General features: G+C 49.6%; 1 protein-coding gene across 7 annotated transcripts in view; it reads left to right on the top strand.

Moving 5' to 3' along the window:
• The window catches only part of GRB10 (growth factor receptor bound protein 10), a 207,913-nt gene extending 200,584 nt beyond the window's left edge, over window positions 1-7,329 (top strand). For all 7 annotated transcript variants that reach the window (XM_068550222.1, XM_068550223.1, XM_068550224.1 and 4 more), the window contains 2 exons: window positions 1,462-1,555; window positions 4,435-7,329. In XM_068550222.1, the coding sequence (XP_068406323.1) occupies window positions 1,462-1,555; window positions 4,435-4,581 (241 nt within the window). In that variant the 3' untranslated portion in view covers window positions 4,582-7,329. The remainder of the gene's footprint in view (window positions 1-1,461; window positions 1,556-4,434) is intronic.
• Window positions 7,330-12,254: the final 4,925 nt, after the last annotated feature.

Raw genomic sequence — 12,254 nt, 5'->3', positions numbered from 1 at the left:
CTGCTTCCATATCTTGGCTGTCGTAAATACTGCTGCAGTGAACATTGGGGTGTGTGTATCTTTTCAAATTAGTGTTTTCATTTTTTCCATTTATATGTGTCCAGGAGTAGAATTGCTAGAGCATATGGTAGTTCTGTTTTTAGTATTTAAGGAACCTCCATCCTGTTCTGCACAGTGGCTGCACCAATTTACATTCCCACCAACAGTGCAGGAGGGTTCCCTTCTCTCCACATCCTGGCCATCGCTTGTTATTTGTAGACTTTTCGATGTAATTTCAAACTGTAGAAAATTTGCAAGAATCATATAATGGATTCTCCTGTATACGTGTTACCCAGGCACCTGAGTCGTGAACACTGTAGCACCTTTGCTTTGTCACGTTCTCTCGTTTTTTAATCAAAACCATTTAGGAGTGAGTTGTAATTATTTCAATATAAAATTTCTAAAAGCAAGGACTTCTCTTAGGAAGCCACAGTATCATTATAAAACTTAGGAAATTAACGTGAACGTGGTTCGGTCACCTGACACGCCACTTAGATTTTACCAGGGGTCCTTGCTGCATCCTTCATCACCAAGGAAAAGAACTTCTTGGCCTCAGCACTGCCCTGGACCAGCACGTGCCTTGTCTTCCTTTGTGTCTTGACACTTGGAGGAGCCTGTGAGGGCAGAACGTGCCGGGTTTGGCCGTCTACTAACTCCCTGGAGGTGATGCTGGGTCACCTTTAGTGCATCCCGTCAGGAGGTGCTGGGGTGGATTGTCTCATTCCTGGTGGTGGTAACTCGAATACCTGAAGGTGGTATCCACCGGGTTTCTCTATTGGAAGGTTACTGTGTGTCCCTCTGTCATAAATGTTAGGGGGTAGATGCTGAGACTATGAAAATATTCTGTTTCTCATCAAACTTTGATGCTGGTTTCAGCATCCACTAAAGATCTTCTTAATCAAATGGCCAAATAGTGGTTTTCTGATTCATCATCCTTCTCTATTTATTTAGCTGGCTTTCTGCTCTTAGGAAGAGCTTTTTTTCCTCGCCTATGATTTATTTATCACACCAGTGTGGAGTCATGGATTCTTGTTTTAGTCTCTGGGTTATAATCTATCCCTTCTGTTATGTACTTGGGTGCCCAGATTGGGCCACACTGCCTCTTGGGCCAGCTTTCTTACTTTCTGGCACAAAGTATACCAGTGTCACCTTGTACCTTCCCTGCCTCAGCCCTAGAGGTGCCATGTCCCCAAGGAGCCCTGGTTCCTTTCAGTGGAGAGTGACAGCCAGAAAGCAGTCTGGGTGTGGAGGGTGGTCTTGCTCTACAGCTCACTCAGCTCCCAAAACCTCCTGAAGCATCATATATATATATATATGTATATATATGTATATATATGTATATATATATATATATATATATATTCATATATATTCAGTCTGGACTTTCTAAATTAACAATCAATTGACTCTTTCCATTCCCAGGCTTTTTCTCCTCCGTGACAGCCAGAGTAATCCAAAGGCATTTGTCCTCACATTGTGTCATCATCAGAAAATTAAAAATTTCCAGATCTTACCTGTAAGTATTGATGTTTTTCACACTAATTCTTATTCTTCTGTGTGCCGGTTTTGTTCTCAATGCAATTTTCAAGGTCTCAACTAAGCAGACTATGAAACAGTAAACATCAGACAGTTTCAAGCTCACCGGTGAGATCCTTTCAGGAGTTTCTTGAGAGGTTGGTTCTTTGAACTTGGGAACAGTGTTTCCCTAGAAGAACACTGAAAATAGTGGCATTGTACTGTGGCCCCGACATGCCTGTGTAGCTCATAGGTGCCCCTGAGACAGCACCTGATGGGAAGAGCAAGGTCAGATGATGGGCAGACACAGAGCAGAGCCGTTAGCCCAGGACCTGGTGCAGGAAGGAGCACGTGTGGTTGTGCAGACGGGCGCTGTTGGCCACTTAATCTCAGGATTTGTCTGATTTGTGTGGGTGTGGACCAGGGGGACTCAGGAAGCCTGTAGAAAACTGACCCGTGGGCCCCAAAGAGAAGTGTTAATCCTTCCACTGGGTCCTTGGATCAGAAAACAGATTCTCCCTTTGAACAATTTCAAAAGCCTCATTATTGATTATGATGTATTAGTCAACACCACTCTCTTTAAGGATGATGGTTAGATTTGCCGAATGTAACTGACCTCTTCCATGTGCCCAAGTTCAGATTCTAGTTCACGACTTGGGTGTTGTGTGGGAGACAGTTGTCAGCACCTCCGAGAATGCGTAGTCCCATTGGGGCTGAGATACACAAAATGAATACCAAATGTGTTATGTACATTGTACTTATAGATGTTGTTGTATAGAAGTGGTCAATTCTGCAGGTAATAACAACTCTCGTGAAATGTTTCCTCTGGAACCCAGACCTGGGAAATATGCTGCTGAAAGAGGGTGGCCAGATATAACTCTGTCCTTTACAAAGTGAAGCCCTGAGAAGGCTTGAAGTAACCAAATGCATCCGTTTCACATAGTGGGACCTGGCGTTTTTCAAGGGTGCTTGAGCCCAGGACTTTATACCGACTGTCTGGAGAGTCATGCAGGCACAGGAGGCATGAACGGGAAGGGGAAGGGCAGGTAGGGTTGTCTTTTGTGACCTGGGGGGAAGCAGCCTGCCTGGCACTGTCGGTTGAAGTCGCTTCCTGCTGTGCCCGATGCCCTCACTGTGTAAACGAGGAAAATGAGGCCCTCACAGCTCTCAGTGTCCTGTCCTGGACCACCAGGGAGGGACAGGCTGTGGGTTACAGCCCAGGCTTCACAGATTCCACAAAACATGGTAATAAGCAAACCTGGAGACTGTTATTCACGGGAAAGTGCCTCATCCACAGTCCTTTTTGTTTTCCTGCTGCATTATATTATTAACCAGATGTTATTCTCTTAGCCTCAAATATGAAATAAAATGAAAAAGTACTGGCCAGCAGAATATGTAATACTATTGTCCCAAATAATCCCAAATCCTAGAATTATCAGACAGACAGGAACTTGAGAAGTGTAGCAACGAGATTGTAACCTCAGGGCTTAAACACAGGCTGTGGATGTGCTTGGGGCTCCACAGAGTTTGTGGATTAAGAAGTGGTTCTTAGTTTATGCATCGACACAGGTTTAAGGCTACCTTCCTCTGTGTGAACAGTGCAGGGCAACTTTCCTGACCGCACTATATTGCAGTCATTGATCTCAAAATTCATTCAATTAAAATCGATGTGAGGAATATAGTCATTTCTGGGAGATATTGTAGATGTCCTCCATTTTAAGAAAAATAGCTACCAAATATTCCATAACCTGGGCAAGGTTCTTCTCCTACATGATCTCATTAATCCCTTAGAGTGTTCCAACATTTGCTTTGTAATGGAGCAAAGTGAATGTCAGAGGGGTGAAGGAGGTTGCTTGGGGTCCTACTGTGAGAGCCCAGGGCTGTGTACTCTTACACGAGCATGCTGTATGCGTGGATACTCACAGGTCAACTGGTCAACCTAACCCTCCTCCATGGAGTGTGCTGAGTCCATGGACACTCACGGGTTAACTGGTCAACCTCACCCTCCTCCATGGGGTGTGCTGAGTGCATGGACACTCACAGGTTAACTGGTCACCCTCACCCTCCTCCGTGTGGTGTGCTGAGTGCATGGACACTCGCAGGTTAACTGGTCAACCTCACTCTCCTCCGTGGGGTGTGCTGAGTGCACGGACACTCACAGGTTAGCTGGTCAACCTCACTCTCCTCCATGGAGTGTGCTGAGTGCATGGACACTCACAGGTTAACTGGTCACCCTCACCCTCCTCCGTGTGGTGTGCTGAGCGCATGGACACTCACAGGTTAACTGGTCAACCTCACTGTTCTCCGTGTGGTGTGCTGAGTGCATGGACACTCACAGGTTAGCTGGTCAACCTCACCCTCCTCCTCCACGGGGTGTGCTGAGTGCATGGACACTCACAGGTTAGCTGGTCAACCTCACTCTCCTCCATGGGGTGTGCTGAGCGCATGGACACTCACAGGCTAACTGGTCAACCTCACCGTCCTCCATGGGGTGTGCTGAATGCGTGGACACTCACAGGTTAACTGACCAACCTCACCCGCCTCCTCCATGGGGTGTGCTGAATGCGTGGACACTCACAGGTTAACTGGTCAACCTCACCCTCATGAACAGGTGAGCCAGGAGGAGCTTGGGACTGTTGCCCACGACCAGCTCAGGAGCAGGGGACCTTCTCTGCCCAGCACCTTAGGGACCTGGCAGCACCCAGCACAAACCCCTCCCCCCATGACCTCCTGCCCTGACGTTTTCTAGCTCACCTCACCAGCTCCATGTGTGTCCCTTAGAGCCTCACTACGGGTGGACAGCACTAATCCTGACTTTGGGGCCTGTTCTGTCCCCGAGCTATGGCCTCTGACTTGGCAGGTCTTCTTGTGTCTCTCTAGTGCGAGGATGACGGGCAGACCTTCTTCAGCCTTGACGACGGGAACACCAAATTCTCTGACCTGATCCAGCTTGTTGACTTTTACCAGCTGAACAAAGGGGTCCTGCCTTGCAGACTGAAGCACCACTGCATCCGCGTAGCCTTATGACCTCCGGTCTACCCTGGCTGCAGGCTGGAGGACGCTGACACTGGAGTGAAGAGGTCTGTGCGTCGTTCAGAACACACGTCTGTCTGCACCTTGGGGCTCGGAGCAAGATGGGTGCGTTCGGCGCTGACCGACCACGATCGACTGGTTTCTTGGACTTGACGATGATTTGCTGCTCCAGATCCAGCAGGGCCGCGCCCCTCTCGCTGGCCTCACCGGGGAGGTTGGAAGACAGCAGACTCGAGAATAAACTGGAATGATGGTCTTGGCTGGGCCATGGAGGAACACAAGCTGGAGAGAAGTGATTGGAAATGAACTCTCGCCCTGGAATAATCTTGACAATTAAAACTGATATGTTTACTTTTTTGTATTGATCCCTTTTTTGCACTCCTTGTTTTCAATATTGTATTCAGCTTATGGCAAGAGGGGCCGTGGCTTTTCAGTCTGTGCAAGATGCAAAGACAGTTGCGAAGGGGCAGCCCCCAGAGGCTGACTGTTTGCAGAGGGTGGTGCCCACCTTCTGCAGGTCACTCCCAGGCAACTGGCACCCCAGCCCTCCCCAGTTTCCTTGGAAGCTTTTTTGATATAAAAGGTGTTCCTGTGGTAGGCTCGTGGCATGTTCTGTGGCCAGGCAGGCGGCGTGGTCTGCCAGCCCCTGCTCTGAGCACGTGCCCGCACTCATGCTGTCACCCGAGTCCACGGGCTGTGCCTTCCACACTGCGGGTGGCTTGTTCCTTGGAAAACACCATGCAGGGCTGAGTGGCTGCCTGTAGTTGGCCGCAGGCCCGCCTGCCTGAGACACAGTGGGTACCCACCGCCCACCCATGGTGGACAGCAGGCCGCCTGGCCCAGCTGCAGCCCTTCCAGCCTGTTCTAGGACCATCACTGCCTTACCCCCTCTGCAGTGGTGCCGGCCTGGCAGGGCTGCTCTCCCTCCTCCACTAGATCAGAGGACCTAAGAGGAAGTGGCACCTGCTTGGTCTGCTTCCGTGTCCAGTGGGTTTCCATGGCAACGGAGATGGAGACATTGGAGAGGGCAGCCCCGCAGCCCAGCAGGGGAAGGTCTTGCTCGGTGGCCTCCATCCTGCCGACGGCCCCGAGCCAGCCCGTGCAAGGCGGTGGGTGGCTTGTCGGCTGGCCGAGGTCAGGAATCCCTCACAGCAGTATTGGCTGAGGACAGGTTACCAAGACAACTCCGGCATCCCACTCCAGGAGCTGAGTCAGACGGTGGCTTGCGTTGTCCCCCCTCCACCCTGTCCCCTTAGCCGGGTCTTCCGATGTGAGGGTAGCCTTGTCTCTGCAGAGCAGGAAAGGCTCCCCTGACAGGCAGGAAGACTGCTTGGTGAAGGACGGTTTCTTTTCCCCAGATCACGGTTGCCACGCTTCCCTGACCCCTCTGGCCTGCTGGCCACTGGATCCCCCGGACCCCGCCCGCTGCAGCACTTCCCAAGGGACACGCATGGCTTAGGACACAGTGACACATACCCGCTGTACCTCAGTCTGTGGTATAGACGCTGTGTGTTAGTTGACTAGCCATACTTTACTTGTTTTCCATGAAGCGTCTACTTAGACAAATGAAGCGTTTTTAGTAAAACATGTTTTTAACCATGAATGCTCAATTGCATTGTTTTTTTTTTTTTTGGTGTTTTTCTGTAGCCTGTTAATCTTTCCAACCATTGACAATTAGGTCATTCTCCAAGTCATACCTGGCAGCCTGCTTCCACTGGAGGGACTGATGCTCCAGTTACACCGTTAGACATTTTTCTCTTCACCGGTTGGAGGCAAAACCTTTAAAAAACAAAAATCAAGCACAAAAAAAAAAAAAAAAAAAAAAAAAACACCTCTCCAATTTCTTTTTTCTGTTTACATAGACCAGTCTCCAGCAGTGAGATGACTCACTCCCCCCTCCAATAGACAGCTAGTATCGGCAGTATTGCATATTTATAAATATACGTTTTATTTAAAAGCAGAACTAAAGCTTGACTCTGACGCACAGTTCTGTGTGTACTTCCTGGCCGCAGTGAACTGTCACGGAGAGTGACCCTCCCAGGGCCCCAGCCACCTCCCTTGTACCGGGCAGCTGGGGATCCACCTGCAAACAGGCAGCCCCTGCAAGAAGCAGGCGTCCAGCCGGGCCAGCCAGGGGCTGAAGGACATTCGACTTTTATTTTTGTATTTAAGTGACATGAATGTAAACGGGACAGCTCAGGGTCGTTTTGGAGCCTGTTGACTTTTTATCTCTGCCTGTGATTTTCTGTTCTAAATGGAAACTCCGTGTAGCAACCTGGTCTGAATTGAGAAGGAAAATGCCAAATGCTCTGGGGATTCACGCTAAGTAGGAGAGCTCTGTGACCTTATGCGTTAGAGTTCCAGAATGTTCTTCCGTCTGCTAAACCTTGAAGAAGTATGTGCCTCCGTCTAGATGTTTTGTCTTCTCTTTTCTGCACTTAATACCTGAGGGTTTGACCCATTGGCACACCTTGGAGGGAGTGGGGCTGGCTCGCCGGGGGCCGTGATGTCGCAGTGCCACCTGCAGTGACCGTAGAAAGGCCTGATGTGTAGGCGTTTTCGGGGATTGCGGAAGGGATTAACCGAAGAGACAAAACCTTTATTCCATGTGCTTTGTTCCTTTCTGTACATAGCTCTTCGGCTCATGAACCTAATTGTAAACGTTCAGGTATTTTTGTACAAATAAGGGACTGATGTTCTGTTTCTTGTCATTAGAAATAAACATTAATACAGTGTTCTTCATTTTCTATTGCCTGGAATGTCTGTTTCTCTACTTCAAAGCCCTCGGGCCAGTCAGCCAACGAAAATCTTGGGAAATTATTTAGGATATGTTAACAACGTGCTTCTTACCTGGCTGGAAACCAGTGACAGAGAACGGATGGAATGTGCAGGCTGGTGCGGCCCTGCTGGGCGGGCGCCTCCTCGCAAGGGCCCTCAGAATGCTCCAGGAGGAATCAGCTCCCCATTCAGGTGTAGCAAACACCTTAGGAAAGTCATAAAAGCTCACATCTGTTCCCTCCAATGGTATATGCGTCCCACCGCAGTGAGACAGTGACGGTTCAAGAACCTGGATTTTGCAGTCACACAAGAAATGGGCGGAAAGAGTAAGAGAATGGATGCCCTGCATCTCCGCTCCCGCAGGGCCTCACCTGGGGGTCCGAGGGCATCGTCACGTGAGCCGTCCTTGGGCCTGACTCGCCTCCTCGCACCCCACTGCAGGCGGAGAGTCGCTTGTCACGAGCCAGCCTATGGCTTTTGAACTCTCCCATCACTTGTGTTCAGAATGTGGGTCCTCGGTTTCGGGGAGCTCATCCCCCTAAGGCAGGCTGCACTTAGAGTGAGAGCAATCCTCGTGAGAGGTGTGTGTGGGGGGGGAGCTGGTGTGTGAATGTGTGCAGGGTGTGTGGCAAGGGCTGTGTGTGTCCGCGGTGTGGGAGAGGAGAAGCAAGCGTGCCATGTGGGGCGCAGGTGGAGGGGCATGAGGAAGGCTGGACGTGGGCAGGGCAGGTGCAGAGGCCTGTGAGAGTCTGTGTGGCGAGAGAGTGCACGGTGGTGGGATGTGCAGTGTACAGAGATGCATGACAAGGAAGAACCCGCCGTTTCCGTCCTCCCCGGGGAGGAAACGCTGGGCCAGGGTCCAACACGTAGCAAAGGCACGACTTTAAACTTGATCTCGCTGCCTTGATCACATTTTTTATTGGTTTTTTTAGAACCCATTTTGAGGGATTCGTAAAATTATACGAAGAATTTTTTTATGATAAAAGCGTTCACTTGTGAAATGTAAACAGGAAAATATCCTACCACCTTGGGTTTTAGAACAGTACACTCATAGCAACCCTTCTCATCTTGGGAAGTATACAGCATTAACAAGGACAGGAGACAAGTGGGAAATCCATCCTTGGCAGAACTGGGAACACGGAGGAGGGGCTGCTCACCAAGGCGGGTTGAGACCAACCCAGGGCAGGAGATGCTGGTGGAAAATCTGTGAGTGCAGAACTCAGCCAGGCCCGCAGGGGGCACTCCAGGATGAAGGACACACCTGGAAGGGGCACTGCAGACCCTTTTGGGAAACAGTGAGACAGGCATGGGGTCCATGTTGAGTTACTGGTGACATTCCCCCCTCCACCACCCCGGGGATGCTGTGTGTACTTTCAATCTATAAATAGATCCAAGTCTTGTTTGATCTCTGAAAGGTTTCTTGAATTACATCCAAATATCTTTGTGTTACATCACTGCAGGTCTTTCTTTTAAAGACAGCAATTATATGTGTGTTAGGTCTCTCTCATCTGCCTTTCATAAGCTTTCCCTTTTCTCACAACTTCTAACTCTTATTTCCGTTTGGTGTGCATGTCCATCTGTCCCGTTGTCCAGGTCACTCACAGTGTCCAGGCAGGAGGGTTCCTCCCTGAGCTGCTTCCAGCATGGACCCACTACCAGGGTGTTTCTTTCTCGCTCCCATTTCTCTTCGGAGCCATGCTGGCTTTCCTTGCATATATTCCTTCATCTCCTGTATCACTGCTTTGAGCTTTGGTGGACCGATTGTTGTTTTTTGTTTGTTTTTTTTTTAATTCATGATACTAGGTTTGGTTGCCATTTTAATCTATTCCATGGCAATATATTTCTACTGAATGCTGTTTACCATTTTTTTTTTCTACTCTTTTCTCCTTTTGTCTTGGGAAGCTTCACAGAAGATCAGTGCTGGTTCCTTGAGGAAGGTGAGTTCTTCTTGGCCGAGTCATTTATAGGAAGTTTGTGTGGGAAAGAACAGGGGTCGTGTCTGATGCTAGCAGGACAGAAATAAATAAACGCTCTTTATTTATAAATAAACACAAAGGGTCACGGATGTGAACTCCAAGACCTTGACAACATAAGCCATCAAGATTGATCTTCCAACCAGCTCCCTGCCTTCACATTCAGCCTCCCACACCTTCCAGACAAATCTCCCCAAACGATTCCGTATTAATTTGCAATAGAACAACTTTTTTCCCTCATTTGTTCTATGGCAAATTATGCAATGTCATTTTTATAACTATGGAGTTTTGTTATTTGAAATAAAAATTATGACAAAAAAAAATTATGACAAAGTCTCTTAGAACATAAAAAATTCCATTGTAATTCTACACTCACACACACACACACATGCACACGCACGCACGCACACACGCATAGGTGTCTGCGAGGGCTGTAGCATAAGATTCCCAGGGAAGCACTGAGCCAGCTGGGCGATTGGTCTGGAAGGTGTGAGAAGGATGAAGGTGAAGGCGGGTCTGAGCACAGGTGGACAGAGAGTGTGCCCTTATCCAGGTGTGTGGTGTCCAATACGATACCACTAGGCACATGTGACTCTTATTTAAGTTGTAATAAAAAATAAAGTGAAAACTTCAGCTCCTTGGTTGCACTATGCACGTTTGAAGTCCTTGACAGCCACGTGTGGTAGTGGCTACCGTATCGGACAGTGCAGTGATAGGACGTCCCCACCATCACAGGAAGTCTTACTGGACAGGGTTGGGCTAGGTGACCCATAATGAGAGGCTGAGTTACAGAAGTGGGAACCGTACAGCTGGAAGGAGGAGGGTTGCCTTGAGAGTCAGCGTCCCTGTGTCTGGGTGATGTTCTGAATTAGCAAAGCGCGCCTCCAGATCCAAGGCTAAGGGTACCTTCCCGTAAGGGACGCCTCTGCCCCACCCCACAGGTAAGACACGCTAACTTCACGTTTGCTACAACAAGGCGACACCATCCACTGTCTCCAGTTTGCTTGGGTCCGCTTTGCTTTCCGATTATAACTGAATGGCAGTGGTTTCACATCACATGCATACACTGTATACAAAACTCAAGGATGTCCGCTTAGCCCTCCCCCACACAGCTCCCCTAGGAAAAAAACACGCTTCCCAATTTGATATCAACCTATTCCATGAGCAGATTTCCTGGAGTGAGCCAGAGGTAGGAAATGCACCTCTTCTATTTCCCAGATTATTCACCATTACTGTGAGCATTTCCCCAGACTGAGTGTAGTTTTAGTGTCTAAAGCACGTGTGTTCGCACACGGACCCTAAATGTAAGCAGGACTGTATTGCTGTGCATTGAAGAAACAGCCACCTGTGTCTCTGCAAGAGCAAGAACAAGCTGTGTGGGACCTCTTGGGAGATGCTTTTGTCCAGATGCAGTTACACGGGAGTCAGGGCTGGTTCTTGACGCTTTGACTGAATTCACAATCAACCTGGACAAAGAATGCTGGAGTTTCTGTGGATGAACCAAGGCACAGTGCAGGGTTCATCCAGCCAACCAGCTCCAAAAATACACAATTCTTGGCATATTTTTTAATCGGAGGGAGGAGACTTACATTATTTTTTATGTTGTACGGAAAGTGAAATGATATTAATATTTTATTATTGCACTATTTCTATTGGACATAAAATATGACTGCACTGCGCTTTCTGGGACGATCGAGGTATTTTCTAGGGTCATTTGGAACATTGACAGTTTTCTGCTGCAGTGCTGAGTTGACAGCTGAGCCCTGCTGTAAGGGTGGACCGCACGGGCTGTGCCGAACCTGTGTTTCTGACACTTCCTCTCCAGAATGGACACCTTCAAGATGATGCAGGGCAGGTGTACTCCTGGCCTTACTCCCAGGGGTCCTGACTCGGAAGGTTGGGTAGGAGACAGAAACGTGCCTCTGTACCAGGCCCAGCATGATTCGGTGCAGCTGCCACCAGGAAGGAGAATTCCAGAAGCTGCCCAGAGAACCAGATGTGCCTTCTGCCTGCTCGTAGCAACGTGTCCTGGGGAATCACTTAACACACCTGTGAAAGGACGCTGCTGGCTCAGAGCAATGGTTTCACCCCATCCATTCATCAGAGTCCCCTGTGGGGCTTTGAACCTGCATATCTTCAGGCCCCTCATAACCCTACAGAATTAAAATCTCTGACTTGGCAATAAAAACATTTGCCCGTAGACCAGCACAGGTGGACGAGACAGTCCCCAACTTACCATGAGCCCCGGGAATTTAGGGTCCATGCACCTGCTGTGTTTTCATCCCTCCCAAGCCACCAGGGACTTTTTAGCTTCTAAGGCAGTGGTCTTGGTAGAATGTGGTGGGAAAGGCTGGGGAGTACATTCAAAAAGGCCTGAGCTGTCCCGTGGGGCACCCAGTGAGCACACAGCCAGCACACCCGGGAAGGATGTGGCGGACTCTGGCCCTGGGAGGACTCGGGTGCCTCTGGCACGTGGTGGAGGTGGTGCAGCCCCCGCTGTGCCCTTTCCCTGCACCCCACATGCCAGCCCGATCGCCGCCCAGGTGGGCTTGTTCAGGTGTACACGGCAGGTCCCGGCACGGCCAGGCCTGGCCCCCCATCTCTTGATTCTCTGACGGGGGTTCCTCCAGTGCCCTCCGGCCACTCTCTTTGTACTGAGTCACTCCAGAGCCCAGCTATGGCCTTCATCACATTGCACGGAATCCACGGCTGGGTCTGTGGTCCGGTACTGCGCAAAGACAGGGCTTCTCGAAAGACTGAGCTGTGCTCTCTCCCACCTGCCCACCTGTGCACCCAGCAGGAACCTCTTCTGGCCTCTACCCACCCCTCTCCTCCTTTGCCAAACCAGGCCACTAACACCACGTCCATCCCCCTCCTAGGTGAGGCTCAAAAAGACAATGCGAGTGGTTAAGAATC

The sequence above is a fragment of the Eschrichtius robustus genome, chromosome 8 (assembly GCF_028021215.1).
Source record: "Eschrichtius robustus isolate mEscRob2 chromosome 8, mEscRob2.pri, whole genome shotgun sequence".
In the NCBI taxonomy this organism is placed as follows: domain Eukaryota; kingdom Metazoa; phylum Chordata; class Mammalia; order Artiodactyla; family Eschrichtiidae; genus Eschrichtius; species Eschrichtius robustus.
Note: the sequence above shows the minus strand (reverse complement) of the source record. Positions and strands in the feature narration are given on the sequence as shown.